The sequence below is a fragment of the Scophthalmus maximus genome, chromosome 12 (assembly GCF_022379125.1).
Source record: "Scophthalmus maximus strain ysfricsl-2021 chromosome 12, ASM2237912v1, whole genome shotgun sequence".
Lineage (NCBI taxonomy): Eukaryota > Metazoa > Chordata > Actinopteri > Pleuronectiformes > Scophthalmidae > Scophthalmus > Scophthalmus maximus.
The window spans coordinates 21,398,404-21,424,387 of NC_061526.1; the positions used below are offsets into that span (position 1 = coordinate 21,398,404).

The following is a 25,984-nucleotide window of genomic DNA, read 5'->3' on the forward strand; positions in this document are numbered from 1 at the left end:
TGTGTTTTCAAGGTAAAAAAGTATTTCTCAGCAGCCACAGAAGATGGATATTTTTCCTGAGGAGTTGGTGGAGACCAAATTCGGAGCTAAAAGAGTATCTATCTATCTATCTATCTATCTATCTATCTATCTATCCATCTATCTATCTACCTATCTATCTATCTATCTTTCTATCTATCTAATGTTGTAAATGTGCACTAAGTGTTTCACAAATCCATCATGGCCGCGATAGAACATCGTGTCCTTGTTTTTGCAATAGAGACATAAAGAGGTGTGACAGCCCGTCGTGAAGTGGAGGGCGTAGAGCGACCTACAAACACCATCAACCCATAAAAAAGAAAATCCTTCCTCTCTTCTTTGTAAACCTCTCTTTCCTCCGTCCTCCCTCGTTTCCGTCCCCTCGCCGCCCTCCGTAACTCACATGCTACACACAGCGCGGCAGCGTAATAGACTATTGACTTTTTGGTGTCACATATATGAAACTGTTAAGGGTTTTTTTTTTATTTTATTTTTTCATGCAACCTTCCCTCAGCCGCAGTCTTCAACATTCCCCTCAACTCCGCGCACACATGGTATTTGCAGCTGAGCTCCATCCAAGCGGCGTCAGTCGGAGCGGCCCTGACTCCTGACGCTGTCTGCAAACCAATGAGGCGGTTAGACAGGTCTGACTGGGGTTGTCTCTGCCGTGTGTTGGTCTGCCTGTCCTCATTAGATGGGGAGAGATTGACACAACCCCCCCCCCCCACCCCACCCTCTTCCCTTTCCCCCCCTTCTGCCCCGATGAAGCAGCCCTGTGAACACCGGCCATAATGAATCCCTATTAGCCCGGGGTCACGGTGGCTGACAACCAATTTGCAGGGGCAAGGGGGCCGGAGGCTGCAGGGACACGGTGACAAGTTGAACCAGGTGAATGTGCACGTTTAGCCCGCTTCATCGTCTGCGGCAAGGTGCTTTCAATAGCCCCTTCACCGTGGCCGGACAACGCAGATTATAATCTTGCCTGCTGATATGTGTCCGTGTGCCTCGGAGTCGGTTTGACTTTTCCAAAAGTGGGTAGATCCTGACCTCTAGTGGCGGAACGCGGGGGAAACGCGCGTCGACCGGTTTCATCTCATCCGTTTCAAAGGTTGTGGCACATTTTTAATTGTTGGAAGAAAGTACATGAATCGGGAAAAAAAAAAAATCGAGAAGTACATCGTGAACTTTCACAATCTGTGTTCTGAGACTAAGACAGTGGGATATATCCTCTGTGCTATTCACTCAATGTGTGACATCGTGGACGGAGTCGTGAAAGCCATCATATGTAGATATCGACAAAATGATTTATGGGCTCAGCGTGCTTTTTAAAAAACAACAGAGGAAGTGGGAGGAAAAAAAACAACAACCCGAACATCTGCTGTGGAAACTCAAAATCCCTCCTTTATGGACGACAAGGACGAGACCATCTGTGCTGCCGGTCTCGTGTCAGGGAAGCGTTGGAGGCTGCGATACGCCTGAATCGACTGAAGGCAATCCAGCTCACTCATAGAAAGCAACTGACTTCATTTAGCTCGGGCTATACTCCATCAATCAATCAATCAATCAATCAATCAATCAGCCTCTGAGTCCCAATATTTCACCAGCTTCAACGGCTGTAAAGTAAATGCAGTGTTAGATATTTGCATTTGAATTATACGTAGATATTATGCTGATTGAATGCAATGGATCTGCACTAAATCTAAAATGTCAATCAAAAAGCAGCAAAAACTTGAAAAGCTCACCGTCACAATGGGACGACGATTGTAGTTTAATAGCTAAAGGCTAAAGTTGTTTAGAGCTAAAATGCTCAAGCTGCTGATTTAAATGATTACGGCGACAAATTAATAAATTGATTGAACACAAAAAAAGACGCCCGCCCATTTCTTTATTTCCCCATATTTTGATTTCCTGCATTTAAAGGCGATGTAATAATAAAAAATAGCAATCTTTCATAATAAGCAAAGACTGAATTTATAAAGTGATTAATAATGTGCCCCCATTTGGGGGAAAAAAAAATCATTAGCTGCCATTGGCCACTAGATGGCGTCATGTGCCAAGAGCGCACAAAAACATCAGCTGTGTCCAACTTCCACTGTAATGCATTATTTACCTTTGTCAAGCTTTTATATTCACAGCGTGTTCCGAGTTTTCGCTTTCATTATTATTTAATGTCGATGATGGATTATCTGGCTTTGGCTCTCATAAGTTGTTTCCAAATGCTCTGGCTTGTGAATCTTTAAAACTGAAGCAGAATCTACGTACGACCCCTTTAGTCATGAGCAGTTTAATCAAGAATACATCTATTTTTATTTTCATTGCTCTGAGTTTTTAGGGCCCTAAAGTTGGTAAATAAACATTGAAAAACTGCAAAAAATACAAAAAAAAAACCACACCCAGAACATTAACAATATTTTGTATTAAAATTAAAAATATAGATTTCCTGACCCTTCAATCCCTCTGACAACCGCACGGATCCGCACTGTAAACGAGAGGGTCGCTGCGGTTGGTCAAGAGTTAACAATCCGCCTGCCTCGGCCCCCGAGTCTCCGCCTCCTCTCTCTGTGTGTGTGTGTGTGTGTGTGTGTGTGTGTGTGTGTGTGTGTGTGTGACTCAGCATAACAGGAAGTAGGAAGTGGCTCACACACATTCACAGCCACAGGCCCAAGCGCGTACTGTCCTGCTGTCACGGGAGGAGGAGGCTCGTCAGGTATGTTTGTCTCTAACTCCGACGGATACTCAGCTGATCTCTGAATTGAGGTTTTTAAAACGCTGGTTTGCCATGTGTAGTGTTCACATGGGGGAGGTTTGAACGTCCAAAGTGCACGTGGTTGTGGCTAAATTGTGAGAGTTTGCGGTCGGAGCACAGCCTCCCCCCTTTGCTCTCACTTTCGTTTTCAGACAAGGCCAGTTGCCGAGGCGTTCAGGATGGCCGGCAGGCTCTCGCTCCCGGAGGTCGACCTCTCCTGCCCCATATGCTGCGACATCTTCCGCGACCCCGTGGTCCTCAAGTGCAGCCACAGCTTCTGCGCGCCCTGCCTGCAGCAGTACTGGACGCCGCGGGGGCCGGGGTCGGGCCGCGACTGCCCCCTGTGCAGGAGCCAGAGCGTGGACGACCCCGTGCCCAGTCTCTCCCTGAGGAACCTGTGCGAGTCCTACCTGGAGCGGGAGGGCGAGGAGGCGGCGCCGGGCGAGGAGCGGGCCGCCGAGCTGCAGGGCGCCCCCGGGGAGATGTGCCCGCTGCACGGCGAGAGGCTGAAGCTCTTCTGCCTGCCGGACAAGGTGCCCATCTGCGTGGTGTGCCACACGTCGAGGAAGCACAAGCAGCACGACTGCTGCCCCGTCGGCGAGGCGGCGGCGGACGCCAAGGTCAATCCTGAAAAAAAAAAAAGCAAACCGAAGTTGAACGTCGCCGCGTCTTCTCTTGCTCATGTTCATCTGTGTCCCTCGATCGTCCGCTCAGGAGAAGATGAAGTCGGCGCTCGGCTCGCTGCAGGAGAAGAGGGACGCTTTCGAGCGAATGAAGCAGAACTACGAGGACACCGTGGCGCACATCCAGGTCAGCGGGCGGATTTCTCAAAAAGAAATCCATCTGCAGGCCGCGCCAGTCCTCACTCTGGGTTTTTTCTCTCCCAAATTTCAGGTCCAGGCCCGATTCGTGGAGCGGCGGACCCGCGAGGAGTTCGAGAAGCTCCGCGGCTTCCTCCGGGCCGAGGAGGAGGGCCGGATGGAGGAGCTGAGGGCGGACGAGGAGCAGAAGAGGCGGGCGATGGCGCGGAAGATCGAGGAGATCGAGGGGAGCATCGCCACCGTGTCGGCCAGCATCCGGGACCTGGAGGAGGAGATGGCTCTGGACGACATCTCCGTCCTGCATGTGAGTTGGAATATGAGGATGAACATGTGCACGGATACTCAAATCTCTATATATAGATATACATATATCTATATATATAAGTGAATCTGTGTCTTCTTTTCTTTTTTTTTTCCAGAAATGCAAGAGGACACTGGAAAGGTAGGAAAAGCCTTTTCTAAATTTGAGACTTTTCTTTCTCAAAAATGTCCCCCCCCCCCCCCCCCCCCCCCCCCCCCCCCCCCCCCGTGTCCCACAGAGCGGACTCTCCGGGCGAAGAGCCGCCGCTCATGCCGCCGGCGGCTCTCATCGACGTGGCCAAGTACGTCGGCTCTCTGTCGTTCCACGTGTGGGAGAAGATGCACAGAATCGTCAAATACAGTGAGTGCACGCCCCGGGGGGGGGGGGGTTGTGAACGCGCCGCAGCCGGGGAAAAAAAAGAGCGTAACCACACGTCGTCGACATTCTGTCTTCCAGCCCCGGTGACCCTTGACCCCAACACCGCCGCCCCGTGGCTCGTCCTGTCCGACGACCTCGCCGGCGTCTGCGACAGCGACGACAAGCGGCGGCTGCCCGACAACCCGGAGCGGTTCCACCCGGACACGGCCGTGCTGGCCCGCGACGGCTTCGCCTCGGGCCGGCACGCCTGGGACGTCCACGTGGGCGACAACGAGGCGTGGGTGGTCGGCGTGGCCAAGGAGTCGGTGCGCCGCAAGGAGAAGGTGTCCTCGGTGCTGCAGAACGGCTACCTGTGCGTGTACTTCTACCACAAGATGTACTTCGCGGGCACCTCGCCGCTCACGCGGCTCCCGCTGAGGGGGAACCCGCGGCGGATCCGGGTGCTGCTGGACTGCGACAAGGGCCGCCTGTCGTTCCACAGCCCGCAGGACAACGACGCGCACATCTACACCTTCAAGCACGCCGTCACCGAGAAGGTCTTCCCCTACTTCTGGGTGGGCTGCCAGAAGTGTCCCCTGACGGTGGAGCCGCAGGAGGTGTCCGTGAGGGCCGTCGAGTATTTCTGAGAGGGGCGGGGGCGGGCGGGGCGGGGCGGGGCGGGGCGGGGCGGGGCGGGGCTTCTTTTGAATTTTAAATTGTATATGAGGAGAGAATCTGATCTACTTTTCTTTTCTCGTTCCAGTGCAATATCCTTCAACCAAGTACAACGGACGCCTTACTATAGTATACGTGTGCACGGAAAAAAATCAGTTATTCTACTTTAACTTGCACTTTTAACGTCCCACTGTGTCTAAGTTGATCAGAGAATCTTTATATTGTCACGTTTATGAATTCCGAATCAATAATAATCCAGCATTCGCGGGCTGAACTCTTCTTCTCTTCGTCTGTTTTAGAGACCACTGGCTATGTGTGACACACACACACACACACGCCAAATGGCTTTCATGTGCAAATTCCAATGATGTCACTGTCTTTTATGTGCAAATACCAATGATGTCATCGCGGTCTGTGGGCACTCGTACACAAATAAAATCATTTGCAAACATCACCGTGGTCCAGAGCCACCAGACATTCGAGTGGAGTTGTTGAGTGAAGTGGTCGCATGGGATTGTTTACGTGTAACATTCTGAGTCGAAAGTCAGAATTCTGAGATTATAAACTCCCACGCGTGGCCCGTAATCCTCTTCGGTAAGAACAAACTATATAAAAGCCTGTCAGGTTTGTTTTGCGCTGGGTTATAAAGTTGTATTTAGAAGGATTCGGCCATGGAGCTTTACTCCCGTCATCTCGGGTCTGGCAGGTTCAGGGTCAGAAGTCAGAATTCGGAGATTAAAGACCAAAATATAGTAAAGATATTTTACAGCAAAAAAAGTTTAAAAAAAAATAGTAAAGAGGGCAAATAGTTGAGCTCTGACATCAACCACAGAGCTTAAATTCCTTCTAATTTTTCAAGAATGGATCTCCTTATTTGAATATCTGTCACTGTGATATATGATATGACTGATGACTGTTTCCTTTTCCCCCTCTTTTATCATTTATACATTTTATTTTAACATATATATATATAAGACGAATATATATATATATATATATATATATATATATATATGACGAATCAGCCTTATTAGTCTTATTACAGTCGACCTCATTGTTCTTTCTGTGTCAAAATAAAGTTGCAAAATCTTGGGGTAAATTCAGGGTGTTTTTATAGTGAAGATTAAAATAAAAGAATTTGTCTATTAAGTCCATATAAATATAAAATGTATGTCACATAAATCTGTGAGTTACCAGAAGCAAATGTAAGTGTGATTACTGTATTTCCTCATTTAATTTTCTTTTTAATTTTAACTTTCTTTAATTGCATAATTGGCACTTTTACAACATATCGATGATGCCCCCCCCCCCCTCCCCCAGCCCCGCCAAACCTTGCATGCTGGCACCTCCTCCTCCTCTTCTTCCTTCTCTTCCTCCTCCTCTTCCTCTTCCTCCTCCTTCTCCTCCTCGTCCTCCTCCTCTTCCTCGTCCTCCTCCTCCTCTTCCTCCTCCTCTTCCTCCTCCTCCTCTTCCTCCTCCTCCTCGTTCTCCTCCTCCTCTTCCTCCTCTTCCTCCTCCTCCTCTTCCTCGTCCTTGTGCGAATCTTAAAGTTTAAATGAGTTCATCAATTGTCGGTGTGTTCATTTTTGTTTGACGCAGCTTTTTTTTCGACCCCCCCCCCCCCCCCCCCCCCGCACGAGGAGGCCTGAGCGGGACTCAAAGGTAAAGTCTCCCACTTGTTCATTAGTAGTTTATTAGCTGCGGTGCTAATTCTCTGCACGACGCTAATGGTCTAATTAAGAGTGTTGAAAAATAAATAAATAAATAAATGAGTCAAGGTGAGTTGTATATTTAAATTATGAGCTCCAGTCGATGGACAATAATGAAAATTAGAGCAAATTTTTTTATTATTATTATTGCATTTATGTTATTATTCCCCCTCATGATAAACATCAGATTAGTTCTTAACTGTGAAATTCAAATGTTGCATATTCATTCTTTCACTTTTTGTTACAAAAATTGATTTAGGACGTTTTCAAGATGGCTGACGCGGCGTCCAGCAGAAGAGCGAAGAGGACCAAGGCGGCGGACTCGAACGAGCCCCCGCCCAAGACGTCCAGGGTCACGCTGCTCAGCCCGTCCCTCCTCCTCCTGGAGATCCCCGCCGACGCCGACACCAGCCTCCCGGTGTGGGACGCCCTGCGGCTGAAGTACGTCGACGTCGCCTGGACCGTGAACCCCTACAGCGTCAGCGTGCACTTGACCCCCGTGACCTCCGCCCCGGGCGAACGCGGGAGCGGCCCGGACCCGGCGCGGGCCGCGCCGCCGGCGCTGTCTCTGTGCGTCCTGCAGCCTCAGATGGTCGTGCAGCCCATCACGCAGCGGCGCCGCGCCTCCCGGGGCGGCGCCCCCCCCTGCGTCCTGCTCGACTCCACCCAGAAGACCCCTCCGAACCCGGCCGTCTCCGTCCCCCTGCCGCTCATGATCGCCCAGCCGCGGCCCCCCCGTCAGCCCGGCGCCGCGGCCAAGAGGGGCGGCCCGCCGCCAGCCCCGTCCAAGCCGGTCGTTGATTTCCACACGAGGGGCTCCGACGTGGAGATCTGCGACCGGTTCCTCCTGGGCCTGTGTCGCGCGGGGGCCAAGTGCAAGCTGCACCACACGCCGCTCCCGTTCCACTGGCAGCTGTGGTGGGTGCGCGCCCACCAGTGGTTCAACCTCCCCCCGCACCTCCAGGTCCTGCTGGAGCGGCTCTACTGCGACGTCGACCAGGAGGCGGCTCAGATCAAGGACGGGTGAGTGAGAGGAAACCTCCACGGCATGTTGCACGTTGTTGTGCAGAAGGGTTTCCTGCCTGTGAATCCATCACGGCGATCTTTCTCTCTCCACCCCGCCATGCAGAGAAAAGCGCTTCACTCTGAACTTTGACTCGATGGCGCTGGACAAAGTCACGAAGTACGACGCGGTGAGACGCCTGAGCAACACCGACAGCCCGATCCGGAACCCTCACTTCCCCAACAGATGGAAAATCTACTGGTGGAACAACCTCACCTGGGAAGAATACAACTCAGTTAATATTCTTTTTCCTCCCCCCCCCCCCTTAGTTTGCACTTAGTTTGCCCTGCCCTGTTTTCACTGCTCGTGTTCCTCCCTCCCTTAAGGACGTGTCCGACTTGCTGCGGAAGAAGATGCGAGACAAGGAGCCCGAGTGCAGCTTCAGCGTCGGCCCGCGGGAGTACAAGCTGGACTTCACCGCCATGAACCAGACCAACGTCACCACCGGGTTCCAGAGAGAAGTTCGCTGGAGGCCGGAATACCGCTCCCCCGAATCCATGAAGCCCGACCTGCAGTCAGTGATCCACACACACACACACACACGCACCCACACACCTCCGTTTCTCCAAAACGTAACTCATCCTGAAGGTTTTTCCGGCTCTCGGATGACCGAATTTGGACCAAATGAAAAGAATTATTATACAAAACATAATTATTTCTCTTAATTCAGAAAAAAAGGGTGAGGGCAAAACTTCGTAAAACGGTTCAGTAGTTTTAAAAAAACACGTGACCTTCGTACCGCCGCCACGTTCCCTCTTCTTCATCATCACACTGACGTCCTTTCCTCCCTCCGCCCCTACACACACACACACACACACACACACACCCAGGACAGGAGTCGATCTCGACCCCGTCGAGCCTGCCGGCGGTCTGCCGCCGGCGAACTTCAGCGTGGACCCTCTGGAGGAGTTCAGCTCCTGGTACCCTCCCGTGTGGTGTCCGCCCCCGGATGGGGAGGCGGAGGAGGAGCTCAGGCTGGTGGACGTCCCGGCGTGGACGCGGGCCTACGGGAAGGTCCGAAACCTCTTCTACGAGAGCCTGCCGGAGACCAAGGTGGACATCGTCAGCGTCCAGCAGGTCCAGAACCCCCTGCTCTGGGACAAGTACCAAAGGTACCGTTTGTTGTCTCTCTGTCTTAAAAAAAGCAAATCTCCCCAAACGTTCTGTCGCCCTTACATGTGCATTGTTGTTGTCGTCGTCGCAGGCACAAGGTGCACATGCAGAAGCAGCACGCCGCGTCCGAGGAGCCCCTGGAGCGGCACCTCTTCCACGGGACGACGAGAGGCGCCTCCGACGGCATCTGCCACAACAACTTCGACCCGCGCGTGGCCGGGGCCAACGGCGTGTCGCACGGTTTCGGCTCCTACTTCGCCACCGCCGCCGCCCGCTCCAACAATTACTCGGCCAAGGGCGACCTGGACGACGTCCGCCACATGTTCCTGGCCAAAGTGCTGGTGGGGAAGGCGTGCGTGGGACGGAGCAACTACCGGCGCCCGCCGCCGCTCAAGTCCAAGGCGAGGCCGCACAAGCTCTACGACACCTGCGTGGACGTCGTGGACAGACCCACCATGTTTGTAGTGTACGACAGTTGTCAGTGCTACCCGTACTACCTGATCAAATACAGGGACATCCCCAACCTGATCGACATTTGATGGGCGGCGGCGGCGGCGGCGGCGGCGGCAACTGTTCAAACGTCAGAGTGTTGCGGTCGCACGACGACCTGAAAGTGTTACTGAATTCATCAAATGCCATCAGGTGAAGTTGCAGCAAACGTTCGGTTTGCGTTCACAAAATTAAAATAAACAGTGCAATGTATGGATTATGCGCAATGATAATTGCTCGGAAATGTTGAAAAAGCGTTGCGACACAAATTAAGCACTTTAATTTTTTCAATTCTTTTTCAAAGTGTCTTTTATTTTAGTTATTTAAACTTTTTTTTTTTTACATTTACAGAAACGAGCACTTTAGATGTTTTTTTCTTTTCTCTTCCAAGGTTCTGAATCAAATGGACATTGTCTATGAAAATAAACTGTTCCATCTCTCACACGTTCGAACGCGATCACCGTCATAGTTTCGTCTGTTGAAATACAAACGTATATATATATCCTGATTTGTATGTTTTGTACAATTTTCAAACTGGAATGTTTCACCAGAGGTTCCTGTAAAAGTAAACGTGTTTTTTTTTTAAAACTATCCTCTAATAAATCTTCTTTTTCTCTCTCTCTCTTCGAAATGTTATATATCAGTACAAAATGGAAAAAAAGGATTTCTATAAACTGCTGGCAGTTATTTTGAAAATATCTGCAACGTTACTTCCTTATAAAGCCGAATTAAAGTAACTGCAACCCTGAATTATTTAAGTGTTAAATATATATTTTCAATTATTTCTCACGTGTCCTCCACGGACATACAGTACACACAAGTATTAAAGAGACGTTTCATGATGATGAAGATGATGTTAAGCCTTAAGTTGTTGAGATGAACAAGATGCGGACTAAAACAAAATGTCCTCTAACTTCGTCAAAGATGATTTGTAGCAAAGATAAACTTCCATCGAACATTTTAAAATGGACTTCGATCAAATAAGACGGCATTACCTCGACTCTTATGTACAAATGTTTCTCTTCAATTGTGCAATTCTGCTGCTTCTTTTTTCTCTCATGGTAATACAACTTATTTTTAAGACAAAGGGGGAAAAAAATCACAGTCACATGATCAAAATGACACAAATACATGAGACACAAGTCTGAATAATGCACCTTCCACACAAGAGGGACGACGACATGATAATGAAGAAGGATATCAACATGTGTGAGTAGACGGCAGGTGAAGTCGTCACGGTCACGTGTGAAGACGTGAACAGGATTTAAAAGTCTTTAAAATATCCACACAGGTGGCCAAACTGCCGGACGGGAAAAAAACAACTTTTGCTTTTCTTCGTTTCTCAGTTCAACCAGCAGGTGTCGCCAGAGGAGAGGCCTGTTGTGTGTAGATTGTCCAAAAAACACTTGAGTGAGTGAAATGAAACTTTAAGGCGACGAAAGCGACAGAAAACACACGATTGATTTTTTTTGTTTTCTTACAAACGGCCATTCATTTAACATTGGATCTTTTTTGTGCTCGGTGCCAAACACCAGAAGTCGTCTGTCTGGCACTGATGAGAGTGTTTGTTTTTCCCTTTTCAACTTGTTTATGTGATCATATACCTACCTGAAGCTGTACTGTACACAGCGGGTAAAAACCGATGACTGTAAAATGGAGGACAAACGTCTTTTTTTCCTCAGTCTCATATCTGGGGGGGGGGGGTTTCTGATGATGTGCGACCGCGGTGTGCTGCCGTCAACTTGATCCGAGGACAGACGACAGGCGAAAGGTGGCGGGTGCGTGCGGTGAAACCGGCCGGCGGCTCATTCGCAGGCCAACTTGCTGTCGAAGCTCGACAGGCCGATGGCGAAGGCTTGGAGGGCGCACATGGGGTAGTTGAAGTCCAGCGTGAAGATGTCTTCGGCCACTCGGCCGAACTGCATGACGATGTAGTCGGCTGGCGTGACGGGGGAAACAGACAGTGAATATACTTTTATAGGTTGAAGTACTGACGCAAAAGATCTGGCGTGAAAAAGGGGACGTTTACTCACGGTCGTTGTCGTGGACGATTTGAAAGTTCTTCACCGACGCTTGAGTGACGCGGCCGTGGAAGTTGAGCACGTACGACTGGGTGTCGTCGTTCCACACGGGCGCCTTGTTATGCAGCTCGATCAGGCTTTCCAGGGAGTGATTCTGCCACCTGCTGAGGAGGCTCTCCTGCTCCTGTCACACACACACACACACACACACACACACACACACGCGTATATCAACAGCTGTACAACAGGTTTGTAGGTGTTGTGGAACAGAGGTGTCTGGACTCACACTCTGAGGTCTCACGGGGACTCTCTCGAAGTTCATGTTCATGCCCGGGATGACGACGGTCATTTTACGTGGCCCTTTGAATCCCAGCACGTTGGTTTCCTGCCAAACGGTACAAAGAGTGTTACGACAGTTGCGCTTCGCGTAATAATCGGCGAACTCGGCGGCGCTTTGCCGGTCACTCACGTAGCAGATGGCGGCCAGCTCCTGTCGCGTGTTGCTCTCCTCCAGCAGAGCTCCGGGGTTCTTGCAGGGATTGGTGCCGTTGTCATACACCGTGAATTTGGTGCCCATGAGGTTTGACCTGTGGGATTTACACATCATTCGATTTTAATTCATAAATAATATCAGCAAATGGCACTTTTTTAAAATAAGAGGACGTGTGGTTTTGACCTCAGTTTGCCGATGAAGCTCTCTCCCTCTCGCGACAGATCCGTGGCGTCCACTGAAATCAGGTAGTTGGACGTCTTGCTCTTCTTCCTCTTCCTGCCCGCCAGCAGAAACACCTGGGAATGGGAGATTGACACTTTTAAATTCAAAACAGGCACCATGTACTGTATTTAAGCGTGAAAACACGTTTTTTTATTTGTCTAATGTGGCCTAGGACTTTTTCTGAAAACGTCCAAATAAGCCCGTGTGAGAATACAGATACAGAGATTCCCGACGCCCGCGCGGCCCCTCGCTCACCTTCTTGCCGTCCTCTCTCTCCATGTGCATGAAGTAGGTGGGGTAGAGGCCGCGGTCCATCCCCTTCTTGTCCCGACTGATTCGACATTTGACCGTGACGCCGCGCGGCGCCGGACAGAGCACGAACTCCTCCAGATTGGCCACGTCGCTCAGCGAGCTCTCGGCCGACGGCGACCCTGAGGTCGCTACCTCCTGGAGAGCGGGACGCAGAATGTTTAGTCGTCCGGATGGGATTGGGATTATATCGTCAATGTGGGCGAGTACTCACCGAGACCTCTTTGCTGCTGGCAGCGGAGGCGGGCCTGGTGGAATCCGCGCGCGGGGACAGAGAGCGGGTCCGTTCTTCCTCCACGTCGTCCTCGTCCTCGCTGGATTCGTCGAAGTTCATGCTGCCGCACAGGCCTGGTGGGGGTGGGAGAGGAGAGGAGGGAGAAGTGTGTGAGGGAGAGAGAGAGAGAGAGAGCTTTAAATGTATTCACCATTTTCCTGCTGCCGTGGGGAGAGAAGATGAGTCTCTGAGGTTCTGTGTGTTTAATCCCACGACTACAAAAGAACCTCCAAGACGAAGGTTTGTTTCTTCCCCCGGGAGGGTTTCTTTGAGTTTGGTACAAAATTGTCCCAGGGGTGTAAAGTTTGTTTTTTTCTGGTTCATCTGTGTGCTTTGATATGTGACGACGAAATTCTCAAAGAAGTGATGAAACACTTCAGCAATAGTCGGAGCAAAAAAATACTTTTGTATTTCTCCGGAATGGTCAGAAGTGTATTTCTTCTTTTGTATTTCTTTCACAAGAGGAAAAAGAAAGAGCCGCCACGGTTCATCCCGTTACGCATTTGGCGACGCGATGCATCTTTTTTTATTATCTGCAAAGGGGTGCGAGACTGATGTCAAGAGACGGGGCGGGCGACCCTCCGCCTCCGTGCGAGTCTGGCTGGCTGACTGCGGCGGCCGCTCGAGGCCCCTCGACACATCTGCCTCCTCGCTGATCATTGGATTTATTAGCCGGGGATGCGACTCTTGGCCGCGGCGACAGTCCCGTCGGAGTGTAGCTGTCGGGAGGCCACTGGCATGGAAAACGTCTCAGTGAGCAGAGGGAAAGTGTTTGAGATGTGTTAGGAGTTTGTACTATTAGAACAGATTTAATGTAACGTGTGTGTGAATCAAATGCTTGGAAGTCAAAAAAAAGCCTTCTTTTCTACTTGGCAGAATAAAGAGCTCTCTGAGCCACTTCCTCCCGGTGCCGGTCGCCTGGACTTGACAGATCGTCAGCGGATTTTGAAAGGAGGTCGGACGGTGTGGGAAGGAGATGAACCCCGGATACGCGAGCCGTCCCCGTCATCGCATAAAAAAATTCAGATCGCACGTCGTCCCTCTCTCTAGCGGCGACTCCTCCGGGGGCTCCAATTAAAATACCAAACAATGTTGAGGCTTCATGAAATCAACAATCTGGAAATGTCAGAGCGGACATACAACCGACAACCTAAAACCAAATAACATCCACATAGTAATTAGCACATAGCAGGTCGAGATCCTTATTAAGACATAGGCAGCCAAAAGTATAGATTTTCCTTGGTGAGATATATCGAATATTACATGATAACTACAGCAACTTTTTGAAAACCGTAATTACATGACGACGGTTGAACAGTTTCAACCTTTTTTAATGGTTTAAATTAGAGCGGTTAGAATGTAGATACAGAATCATCAGAATGGCTGTTAATCCTCACCTGAATAACTTTCTCTTGTCTCTACAGAGTTTACATTTCTCACGTCCTCCACCTCGTGTCACACCGAGCTCGTTGTTGCTGGGACTGGACACGAAGCAGTGGCTCGGTAACGAAGCAAACTCTGCTCCGACCGTGCTGTCGACAAGTCAACTTTTTGCTGCAACGCAACATGGCGTCGTCTGGCGAGGCGCGGCATTTGTCCAATCACATACATGGAGAAAATGTCTGTCTGGATGCTAATCCTAAAAACTTGGACAAAAATCCAAGAAGTTCGTATATAAAGATCTTTTCTACGGTTGAAGTAAAGTCTACACTCACCTCCACTGATTTAGGAGGTGATAATCTTCTAATAATATAGACAATATATATGATATGTTGGACAATGTCAATCTCATAGAAACAACATTTTTTTTAATCAAAAGCGCAGGTAGTACGCTCTCCCAGGACTCACCTTGTTTCTGCAGTAACTCATGGATATCCGTCTTGGGCTCGAGCAACGACTCGGTGTCTCTGTCTCTCTCGGGCTCCTCAGAAGGAGCAGGCGACCGAGACTGGGATTGAACCTGGAACTGTGACTGAGACTCAGACGGTGACTGGGACTGGGACCTGGACTCGGACATGTTCTGGGACTTGTTCTGGAACTTGGTCTGGGACTTGGTCTGGGACTGGCTCGCCGAAAGATTCTCGATTTTCATTCTCAGATCGGGGCCCTCTGAGCCCATGAAGGCCGCCGGGCCGTCGATACCTACGGTCAGAGAAAACAGCGTTTTTACACAAAATACTTTGTGAGTTGTGCAGATTTGACGCTGGGCGGCGTTTCTCCCCTCACCGTCAATGATGACATTGTTTACGACACTGGGCTGAAACTCCACCAGCGGCGCCTGCTCCTCGCCGCGCCGCGTCCTGGAGCGCCGGGGCCACGCCTCCGTGTTGGGCTGCACCATCAGAGGCTCCTGGCGCTTCCTCCGCTGCTTTTGCTCTAGCAGTGCCCTCTGTGAGGTGAAAGATGGAAATGAGACTTGGGGTTATTTTGCCATAATCCGAAGTTTTGGACACATTTTAATCATAGAAACACAGTTCAGTACTTTGTTCAAACCGCTCGCACATCTTTTTGTAAACCTACATCCCGTGTAGACCTGTCGGGCAGCGGGATCATCGATCCACATGATGGAAGTAACAGTGAGTGACTCACTCAAGTATTTTAGACAGAAAACAGGAAATTGTTTTATTGAAATCACGAGTTCGGTGATTTAACAGCCGCACTGCAGGGACGGTGCAGACAGATGATGTCCTGAGAAAAAATGGGGATGACTCAGAAATCAGAAATCAAAAACGTAAAGAGAAAAGGAAAAAGAACAAAAGAAAGAAACGAAGATGGCATTGCTGTATGTTGTTAATTTATGACCACGTCCATAACACGAGGATTTGATCATCTATCTGTGATATAGTTGCGTGACGACTTCTTGGTGTCTCCACGCTCTCTCTGTTGTCAGATGAGCAGCCGACGGATTACGTAAGCGCATTAATTAGCGCGGCATCAGGGGCGCAACAACCCGTCCCGTTCAGCGATTGCTTGTCTAGTGAGCTAGAAGATATCCTGGGGGGGGGGGGGGGGGACGACGACCTGGATTTGTTATCTTTTCAAAAGAGGAGCAGGACTGGCATGCTCGCTTTTCAACAAATGAATAAAACATAAATATCATGGTATCTTTTTCCTGGTTTTAGAGAGCATAAAAAAAAGAAAAGACCTGGAAGAAAGAAACCTGAAATGCTTCATGAGCTCCACATTTCCTCCCAAACGTTGAATTTATGAATTTAAACCGCATATATTTCTTACAATCAATAATCACTTTTAGATTTAGCTTGCAAAACTAGTAGGATAATGACTACAGAATTAAGTGAAACCAAACAATTGTTTTTATAATGAAAAGGGAGATTTCCTGCGCTGCAAACTAATTATTCATATAATCAAAGTTTGACCCAATTTTTCATGTTTGTCTTCTCTTACGTTGTGCTATTTTTAAGCTAATCTACTGTAATATTCCCTTCTTTTGTTAAGACTCAGACCAGGATGTGATTTCATTCAGTCCTTCCTTTGTCTACTTAATCATTCTGTATAACAATGTCTGTGTCCATGCGAACAATCTGATAACATGCGATTACATAACCGACACGAGATGAAAACAAAGCTAAAGTCATGAATCTTTGTCTCAGAAAATGCATCAGAGAAAAGAAGTACGAGAAGTCACAAACCCGCTCCCCTGACATCCTGAACGAGTGCAGAAACAAAGTAAACACGTTTCTCTGTCGGACAACAAAAAAAACATCACGTCAGGTCCCGTTTGTCCGGAGGTCAGACGGAGCTGAGCACACCTCCCGCAAACGGCGGCATTCCTGCCGAGCACGACTCCGTCTCCCTGTCGCTCATCCAGCTGAGAGTTAGAGGATCAATAAACCAACAGCCTCCTTTGGCAAAAAAAATGAAAAAGGGGTCTGACTCTCATCCAAATACTGACCGCGAGAGAGTGTGTGTGTGTGTGTGTGTGTGTGTGTGTGTATGTGGTGTGTGCGCAGTCACTGATGCGGACTGAATCGGTCGTCATTAGCACTCCAGAAACTGAGAGAGAGAGAGACGGAGGCAGGGAAGTGAGATACTGTGCGCTCCCGGTCACAGAGCTCCTGGAATCGCTGTCTGAGTGGTGATTTGAAATTGACGTGGGCAGACGCTGAAAAAACTGAGGGCAGACACGGTAAAGAAAAGAAAAGAAAAAAATGTGGATGTGACTTTTTTATTGTTTGATAAATTTGTTCATATTCTCAAAACTTTCATCTGATCCCCCCTCTGGGCACAAGAGCACGCCGTGCTTGTCCTCACGAGTTATGTAAGAGAACAGGAGAGTGTGCAGCACAATGGAGTCACAGGGACACACACACACACACACACACACACACACACACACACGGCGCGGCTCCACGGCGCAGGTTTTGGGGGTTTAAAAGCGTCTCACAGAGCTTTGGAGGGAGAAGGATCAAAAGACCACAAGAGTGTGTGTGTGTGTGTGTGTGGCAGAGGAAGAGGCTGTACTGTAATGTCACGCAGCGGGTGACAAAAGGGAACGGTTTGCGATTGAGGAGTGAGTAGTAAGCGTTGAACAAGGTCGCCCCTTTGATTTACCAGTCTTATGAAAAACCTTCGCAGGTGCTCACAACGTATAACAGAGGAGGTCTTGTCAGCATAACGACGGCTGATGAACGACACCAGAATACACCAGGATGCGAAGAAACAAGAAAAAAGTATTGAATTGTGAAAGGCGAGTTGTTTCCTTGTTCCTTTGTGACTCGACGTTTAGTTCCCTACCTGTTTCTCCAGCTTCTGCTGCATTAGACTGGCGCCGTCGTCCTCGATGCCGCTGCTGAGCAAAGGAGAAAAAACATCAGAAAGAGTGAGGGAGATTTCACACATGTCAACGCCTGAAGTCATTTACACTGAATGTTGGATTGTCCTGCTCAATGTGGCACCACTGTTTGGACTTTAACGGAATAAATCATTCCGTTTTTCTCTTTCCCTCTACAGTGTTATAGAGGTTTTTTTGTGCATGTAAAAGGTCTGCAAAGTTAATCAGCTGAAAGGCTGGTGAGAGGAGCTGCAGGAATGTGACAGTCTGAGGAAAACGGATGTGTTTACAGAACATTACAGCATGTAAACTTTTTCAAATAATAACCAACATTAAAATTATGAACCTGAATATGAGCATATGTCTCCTTTAAGGTGTTAAAAAGGTTTTAGTAATAGTGGCAGCAGTTTTAAGAGGGTAGCTCAGCAGCGCAAAGAGAATTAAATCAAAAATATCGAGCCCACAGTATGATTAAAACTGCAAACGGTGACCTTATATAGACTTGAACTTAAAATAAAGTCACCCAGAAAAAAAAGAGACATCAAGTTCAAACAAAGGAAGAGAAAGCGGAGGACAAAGCTCCAGCAGAGAGAAATGCCTCGCGCTCCGGGTCCTCTGGGCGTTTTTACCCTGGACACCTATCTGAAGGGACCGGGCCCGCGTTGCTTAGCTACAGTAAGGAGAGAAAAAGGGCAACAGCGGCAGTCTGTACCGTCAGTGTCGGGAGTCGGAGACCTACAGTGTCAGTCACACATCGGCTGAGTGAATGTAGAGGTCACGGACTCCATTTCTCACATCTTTCATCTTTCCCCGGTCGAGTAAATCTTTAAATATCACATGTTCTGCTGGGGCTGAATGATTTTTTTTTATATAGAAAGGGATTAAGGGTATAGGATGAGAAGTGTTCCGCTTATCCTCTCATCAAAAATCTGAGTATAGGTAGTGACATACACAACTCGACGTTGCTTTACTAAAAGGCCACAGCGCAACACTAAAAGTAATCTTTTTCGTGAAATTTCAAATTTCAGCGTGAGCATCAGAAACGTTCCTTGGACCCCGTCTAAGGTTTTTCCGCGACGCTCCGGGTCGCTGTGCCCTGCGCAACTACATCTCTGTTGCTATGGTTGCTACCCTCCTCAGCTCGGGCAACTTAGTCATCGCTGGTTTGACGTAAACACAGTCTGTGAGTTCAGAGATCAGCTCAGAAGAGGCTCAAGTATCTGTCCTCTCTCTCCTCTTCCCTATGTTCAGTTGGTAATGTGGCGAAATGTTATTAATTAGATAAGGGAATAGTTATTCAATGGGAAAGGGGGGGAAAACACTGTTAATAGGTATACTGTCATCCATGTGTGTGAGAGTTTTATTATTAAAAATGGCATCAACACACAAAGTAACTTGTGGACTTTTTGGTTCTCAGCCCTCGTTAATCATCTGTTGCCCAACGGCCTTTTCGGGGCCGGAGTCATGATCTGTTCACTCCCTGACAGGATGAATCACCTCGTACCAGTGTCTCACACCGTCACTTGTAAATCCTCCTCCGTGTTTCGCTCACTGCTGACAGACGGCAAACAGCTGTGAGGAGTCTTGACGGGTTTGTTGTGTGTGTGGGCTGAAGAGGGTTGAGAAGTGAGGAAACTTCCCACAGGGGGTGGACTGGGAGATTTACAAATTGATGTGATGATCCAATAATCAGACCCAAGGCATAAATAACTCTGATAACAATGTTTAATTTGATTTTCCACTGCGTGACGGACACACCACTCTAATTTATAATACATTAAACTACTCATGAGGGAATTTTCCTAAGAATATTGTGATTTAAATTGTGCTTCTGGGAATTTTCATGTTTTCCCAGATAAAGACCTGCCACTTGGTGGAAGCACTTGAAGTTTACTGATGAAACTTGTTTCCGCAGCGAAACACCTGAAGCACTAGGATTATTAAAATATGAACAGATAAATTTGGTGTTTGTGTTTATTGACTAAATACCCTTTTTAAATATGCAACTAAAATGCCTCTTCACATAATTTGCGATGACTATTCCAATTCCAATATTCAACAGTATCACAATACCAGTCTGAAAACAAACACGACATTTGAAGATGTAACCGTTTTACTTTACATAATATAGAACTTCATTAACTGACAAGATAATCTGCAAACCCATGTGTTAACTACAATTGACAGACATTTTGTGTGTGTGTGTGTGTGTGTGTGTGTGTGTGTGTGTGTGTGTGTGTGTTTTGGGGTGTGTATTGCTGTTTACCTTGCTGTTAGGTTTGAGGAGAAGCTGGAAGAGCTGGAGGGTCTGGCAAAATCGGCAATGTGGGCACCAAGGCAGCCGGCAGAAGCAGCGAACATGTTGGAAAATAAGAGTAAAAAAATTAAGATCATATGAACTACAACCCATATTCCTATGAGCACTTATTATTGATTTATTGGTTGATAGATGTCAATTCAGTCAACGGTAAAATAAATGATGAGCTCACTCAGAGATCATTAAGACTTCAATCTGCTGGGGGTCAATATGATGTACTCTCTGTCTCTCTTTCACACACACACACACACACACACACACACACACACACACACACACACACACACACACACACACACACACACAGGGTGCCTCATCACAGCAGTGGGTGATCAATGTTTCATCAGTTCGTCACAGCTTGGGTGACAGTCGAAGAAACACACACGCCGTTGTCCCCGTCCTTGTGTCAGACCAAAGGTAACCATGGCGATTGTGTCTCCGTCAAACAGCGCATTGATTAAAAAATCCGCAGCCAGTTCCAGTACAGCTCCATTGTAATTGGAACCTTCGCACTGAGCTGTAATTTACTGAGTAACAGAGGAGAGGGTGGGAGGGGGTTGATTGTTTTTCAGCTGCACATCTAAATACAAATATTCAGAACAAATATGACTTTATCGTTATGAAAGCTGTGAAAGATGAGGCGGTAATTAAAAGATGTCAAGTCGACCGGTGGCTTCTCTCGGACTGCATTGTCGGAGGAACTAATTAAAAATTTGCACGACTTAAACCAGAGGGATCTTATTATTGTTATTATTCATTTTTGTTTCCGTTTGTCTGTTTTAATTAGAGGCCGCCTTCCCCACACTTTGCCACTTCAAAAAGAAAATTGGAAAGTTGAACGAGCATAACATAATTTCTGCCACAGGCAATTCCAACATAGGGAGGATGTAGAATGAGATGAGAGCTGATAAGATCAAATGCTTAATTCCCTGTGATCGCAAAACACACATGCATGAAAGAAGGATGAGAACAGTATCTGTGGCGGTATGTGAGAACACAAATGTGGCTGCGCTGACATTTTCCGGGAACCAGTCCCCTGGTAAAATGTTCGCGAAATGTATGAGTGAGCCCCATGTGGGAATTCAGCAGGAAAATCTCTGGAAGATTCCCAGCGAGCGACTCATGTCATGACTCCTTCCTGCTGGTGTGAATATGTCCAACCCGCACAATGTCCTGCTGCGTTCTTCGAGTTCATGTCTGAAAACAGCTTAAGATTAATACATTGGTAACACCGTCTTTACAACAGACTCCAGACTTCACTGAAGCCTTGACAAAGAAGATGCTAGAAAGATTTAAACGGATCACAACTCTGGTTACATCACACACGCACACACACACACACACACACACACACAGTCACAGCCTGATGCTCTGAATAAGTAAAGACATTGGTGGCGGAAACATGAGCAAGAGGTCAACTTTGACTGCAGGTCAACCATTCACCAGTCTGGATGGAATGGATGGAGCAGTGACGGAAGCTACTTGGACAAACAAGTTGTAAGTCTCAAAGGGCAAACAACAGAAGCAATATTCACGCGACAGCTTCTAGCAGAAAGATACTTAGTACGCGTGCATGCCTCTACCTGTACGACCAGCGGCTGTAGACAGGCTGCGATCCCCCGTTCTTTAACGTGTCCATGGATAGCGGCTGCAGGAATGCTAGTCCGGCTGCTCTCTCCCTATCTACACGGCAGCACAAAAATTATTCATTCACACCCGGCGCTCGCTCGGAGTCACTGTGCAGTGCAGGCCCAGCCCCTGCAGGCTCCCGAGATCCCCGCTATTATGTCACCGAGGAAAGAGTAGCTACTGTATGTCCCACCCGGGGGAGTAACATCCAGCAGTGTCGCGGGCGGTTTTCTGAGGTCGGAAAGGGCTGGGGAGCCGTTACCATGGCTCCACGCTTCAGGGGCGACGCAGGGGGATAGGTACGAAAGTGACAGGCAGTAAATGCTGATCTTATCGACCGTAACAGAAGTCTAAATAAGTTAATTGAACGGGCACGACACCATGGATGGAGAGGTTAAGCAGCTAAGGTGTGGCGGGAAATATTTATCTTATAAAGTATATCGGTTAAAGTTGCTGTCACTGAACTTCCTATATCTTACAACCCGACTACTTTCTGAGCAATCAGTCGCCGCTCATTTCCTCTGACTCATAATCTGACTTGTACATGCAACAGTGGGAATTTATCAATCTTTAAATAACCCAAAATGATCTGAAGATAATGTGACAACTCCATATTTTCAAATGACTATGCTATTCCAGTCTCTTTTACCCTATAATAACGGTGAAAAGCACATGCTGTTTTGAAAAAAGGTAACTCAATAAACTGAAAACTAATATAGATTAAAAGACAAATCTAAAAACAGACACGGTGTGGGGGAACTTAATCTAGTTGCTAGGAGACCGGAGCCACCCATTCGGTTGTTGTTGGGGGGGTTTTGTGCAAGAGCAGGAGAAAGAAAATGACTGTTTGTGTGTGTTTTTCCTGAGAGACGCCGCCGTAATGACATATATAAGTCAATGGGTGATAGGCAGGGGAGTCGTTCACCACAGGGAGTAATTATTCAGCTGAAAACAAATGATGGAAATAAGAGCTGATAATAATGCTATTCCCCACGGGGACCCCCCCCAAAGAGAGACGCACACATGACTCATTCTCCTGCACTGGGGCTTTATTTTTTTTGTTTAGGGCAGCTTTTTAAGAAATGAAGGCTGCTGTCTATGAAAGGTTTGGCAGATGGGAAGTTAGTAGAGGAAAGCGAGTTCATTACAAATGCCAGGAATATTTTTTTGTGTGTGTGTGTGTGTGTGGGGGGGGGGGCTTAGTCTCTCAGCACACGAGAAACCGGGTGTATTACTCAGGCCAGCTGGGCCAAGTGTGTTCTGTGGAATCCGCTGGACAACCACAGTGAATCACAACTCGACCACAAACCGAGCTTGTAGCTGCAGAGGTAAACCAATATCCTCGTGGACATGGCCTGATACATGGACTGATTTAAAGGAATGGTGGTACAATGTTCAAAAACAGATGACATGGCTGATTTTTAATGTCATACCAATTCCTTTTTTTGAGGGGGGTAGACACATTATGTTCCAACTGTGCTCACAATTTCTGCAAATGCCTGATAGATATCATAAAACCTGAGTTTCTTACTGACTCTCTTTTAGTGATTTTTCTGATCTGGTTCAATAACGTTCTCTGCAAAGATAGTACACTTGACAGGACAGTAATAATTGACGCTTTTGTGGTTGTCATGCTCGAAAATACGTAGTGACTGTACCAGAATCTCAGCGAAGAAAAACACTGTGGTTAGTATCAAACGGCCTTGGACGTGTTAAAGGGGCAGTGAGTGATTTTGGATAAAAGATTGTTTGCCGTGGATTTTTTTGGGACCGCGCTAGTAGGGTCTCGAACTTTCGTGCCAGTTACGTGGTGTTTCTCAATTAGGGTTATGTGTGACAGTCTCCCCAGTAACCCTGGCAAATGTTAGTGCAGTGCAACAAAGTAAGAAGAAAAAGAAAACGTATCAGCCTCCCACTTCCAACACAACACGCGCATGTAGGGAGTCTTTGCAACATTACACTTGCGATGCTGTTATGAAACCTGTCACTCCTCAGATGTATCAGTGTCCGCAAGCAAAAGTCTGGGAGTTGTAACCGATTCACTAGTCACCAGTTAAAAAAGAAAAGGAGGACAGAAGTCCTTCTGCTTTGGAAAAGGATTAAAATTACAACTAATAAAGATTGTGATAAATACAATTATGAGAGATGAATGAAAAAGGAGTAGGAGAGAAGCACCGTATTCAACTGCCTCCTCAGAGTTGATCATTACAAACGCTGCGTCAGACATCTGTGAACTTTAACACAAAGCGTGGACATCACAGCTGGTGTGCGGATCAGGAATGAGACCATCGCTGTGGGTCTCACATTACTGAACTGACACAGTTACAAGTCCAAACACTTCTCCTTGTGTAAAATCGCAGACCTTGTTGTCAGACGACCGGGGGGGGGGGGGGGGGGGGGACACACACAAACAGGGTGGTACGTACGCAAAGACATTCTCTATCTCAAGAACTAACTGAAGCTGACTGGCACCACTAAGATTATTACAACATTATTCCTCGATAAAGCAAGAAACATCATCACTTTAACGTAATAAACCGTATTTAGGTTTATGCGTCTGTGTGCTCAATGGCAGCCCTCGTTCACAAGCCCATAAAATCAAACAATAAGACTGCAACTTGAACAGGAAAAGGTGGGAGCTATACTTTGATTTTTATCTGCCTGCAAAATGAAAGCAGACCTCTGCACCAGTGTTTGAAATTATGCAGCACACACACACACACACACACAAACACAAAATTGAGTAGATGTCAGAAGAAAGCTGCGTGAAACACCATGGAGAAATCTGCTTAATATATATTCCTTTGCTGTGAGAGAACGTTGAATAAAGTGGGGAATTGATAATAATTTCAAAGGGAAGCTAAGGTCGATGCACATACGAGCCTATGTGTCTCAATCCTTAGCGAGATTTGTTTACAACGTTGCATGACAGGAATGTTCTGACACAGTGAAGGCAGAACAGAGAGACGTGCTCAAACATCACATGCACGAGGGTTGTTCATATCTATTTTGTTATGCGTCTCACTCACCGTATTCGAAAATAATCGCTGTAAGAGCTTGGGAGAGACATGTTTTAACTAAATAGAGTGTTATACAGTTGTATGTAGCCATCAAACATTTTAGAGCTGCAACAGTTAATCGATGAGTTATCGACAACTAAATTAATCGGCAGCTATTTTGATAATCGATTAAAGTAGTTTTTATGAAGGAAAAAGTCTAAATTCTCTGATTTCAACTACTTAATTGTGAATATTTCCTGGTTTCCTTGCTCCTCTATGACAGTAAACTATATATATATATATATATTTGGTGTGTGGACATAAAATAAAAACATCATCTTGGGGTTTTTGGGAGACACGATCGACATTGTTCACCATTTTATTTACCAAACAACTAATCGAGAAACTAATCGACAGATGAATCAATTATGAATATAATCGATTAAGTTGCAGTCCAAACCCATTTCAACTCTCCACATTTGGGAAGGTGGGGTGTACTTGATTTGGTATTTTTGTACCAATTGTACTTCATATAACACTGCACGTCAAAAAATTACAATGAAGCATTCGTTTGGGACTAAACGATTGTGCAGAGGTTGAATAAGAGCTTGTTACTAAAGCCCACATGCACGGTTCAATACAGATGTTGACGATGGGGTCGCCCACTTTTGTTGAGGTGTCCTCTCTTCGAACAGGATTGTGGGAAAACATACGTTTGGCACGGATCAAGGTGTGTTAGCCTCGAGTGGGATAAAGATGAACGAGCCGTGGCCATTAGCCGTTGTGGCTAAGCTCGGCAGTGTATGACAGTATTATTACCGTCGTCGTCGAGACGCGAGAATGTTTACATCATCCGCCAGCTGTGGAATGTCGTAGCTAGCTTGTCGCCGTAACGAGCTAGCGTTAGCTACGGTGCCTTTATATGTATAAAAAAAAAAAAAAAAAAAAAAAAAAAGTTGGTGGGCGACAGTGAAGTTTCATGGGTGGAAGAAGGAAAAAAACACGGTTAGCTTCTCGTCCCTACAGTTAGTCAACCTGCCCAGACACACACGAACCCACAACGCGAATAAAACAACTCATAATTCTTTGCGTTACCTTATGCTGTGGTAACTCATGTTTGCCCACGGTTGCTAGGGAAGGTCCTCGTGCCGCAGTGGTCGAGCAGGCGCGAGTGGTTACCAGCGGTCCTTGGTTACCGAGCGCACGAAGAAGCGGCGTCGCTATTGGTCGGCCGTTCTTTTCTTTTTTTTTCAAGGTGCAAGGTGATTGGAGGATTTTTTTTTTTCTTCCAGAGAAGGGAAAAGGGGAGGTTTACTTTGATGGGGAGCTCTTTCCTGTTACCTCACAGACATGAAAGGCAAATGAATTGTCATAGAAAATAAGAACGTATGTATGCATGTTTTTTTTTCTGTTTATACACGATATATATATATATATTTTGCAGGTCCTTCCTTCCTGCTGCTGCTATGAGACTGTACAACCGGCACTGCTCTCAATAGAAAACACACGAACAAACACAGGACTCAACCACTGTAAAAAATAATTCACTGATACACTGAGAGTGCAATAACCAGCTGTGCAATCTAGTCTCCATGTGCAACTATTGCTACTGCTCTGTATAAAGTATTTATATACC

The 25,984-nt window shown here is 47.3% G+C and overlaps 3 protein-coding genes across 11 annotated transcripts; 2 read left to right on the forward strand and 1 right to left on the reverse strand.

The window, feature by feature from the left end:
- Positions 1 to 2,582: 2,582 nt before the first annotated feature.
- trim35-14 (tripartite motif containing 35-14) lies at positions 2,583 to 5,372 on the forward strand. 4 transcript variants are annotated; one of them, XM_035603751.2, is made up of 8 exons: positions 2,583 to 2,725; positions 2,917 to 3,384; positions 3,479 to 3,574; positions 3,659 to 3,889; positions 4,005 to 4,027; positions 4,125 to 4,246; positions 4,343 to 4,866; positions 5,007 to 5,372. In XM_035603751.2, the coding sequence occupies exons 2-8, from the start codon at positions 2,944 to 2,946 to the stop codon at positions 5,046 to 5,048; spliced, it is 1,479 nt and encodes a 492-aa protein (XP_035459644.1). In that variant the 5' UTR covers positions 2,583 to 2,725; positions 2,917 to 2,943; the 3' UTR covers positions 5,049 to 5,372. The 4 variants fall into 4 exon arrangements, with proteins under 4 accessions (XP_035459644.1, XP_035459635.1, XP_047192119.1 ...); XM_035603742.2 differs by having other exon boundaries at positions 2,615 to 2,725; positions 2,885 to 3,384; XM_047336163.1 differs by having other exon boundaries at positions 2,652 to 3,384.
- Positions 5,373 to 5,374: 2 nt separating this feature from the next.
- On the forward strand, positions 5,375 to 9,912 carry LOC118282536 (protein mono-ADP-ribosyltransferase TIPARP-like). 2 transcript variants are annotated; one of them, XM_035603715.2, is made up of 7 exons: positions 5,375 to 5,512; positions 6,518 to 6,580; positions 6,887 to 7,650; positions 7,757 to 7,925; positions 8,017 to 8,204; positions 8,521 to 8,802; positions 8,895 to 9,912. In XM_035603715.2, the coding sequence occupies exons 3-7, from the start codon at positions 6,899 to 6,901 to the stop codon at positions 9,340 to 9,342; spliced, it is 1,839 nt and encodes a 612-aa protein (XP_035459608.2). In that variant the 5' UTR covers positions 5,375 to 5,512; positions 6,518 to 6,580; positions 6,887 to 6,898; the 3' UTR covers positions 9,343 to 9,912. The 2 variants fall into 2 exon arrangements, with proteins under 2 accessions (XP_035459608.2, XP_035459600.2); XM_035603707.2 differs by having other exon boundaries at positions 5,383 to 5,512; positions 6,562 to 6,580.
- Positions 9,570 to 25,588, reverse strand: tulp3 (TUB like protein 3). 5 transcript variants are annotated; one of them, XM_035603728.2, is made up of 12 exons: positions 21,304 to 21,764; positions 19,670 to 19,711; positions 17,367 to 17,421; positions 14,838 to 15,000; positions 14,460 to 14,753; positions 12,552 to 12,685; positions 12,284 to 12,475; positions 11,990 to 12,102; positions 11,783 to 11,900; positions 11,600 to 11,698; positions 11,326 to 11,497; positions 9,570 to 11,231 (listed from the first exon to the last, which is right to left on the reverse strand). In XM_035603728.2, the coding sequence occupies exons 1-12, from the start codon at positions 21,357 to 21,359 to the stop codon at positions 11,098 to 11,100; spliced, it is 1,572 nt and encodes a 523-aa protein (XP_035459621.2). In that variant the 5' UTR covers positions 21,360 to 21,764; the 3' UTR covers positions 9,570 to 11,097. The 5 variants fall into 5 exon arrangements, with proteins under 5 accessions (XP_035459621.2, XP_047192116.1, XP_047192115.1 ...); XM_047336160.1 differs by lacking the exon at positions 21,304 to 21,764 and adding an exon at positions 25,444 to 25,588 and having other exon boundaries at positions 14,460 to 15,000; XM_047336159.1 differs by having other exon boundaries at positions 14,460 to 15,000; positions 21,304 to 21,819.
- Positions 25,589 to 25,984: the final 396 nt, after the last annotated feature.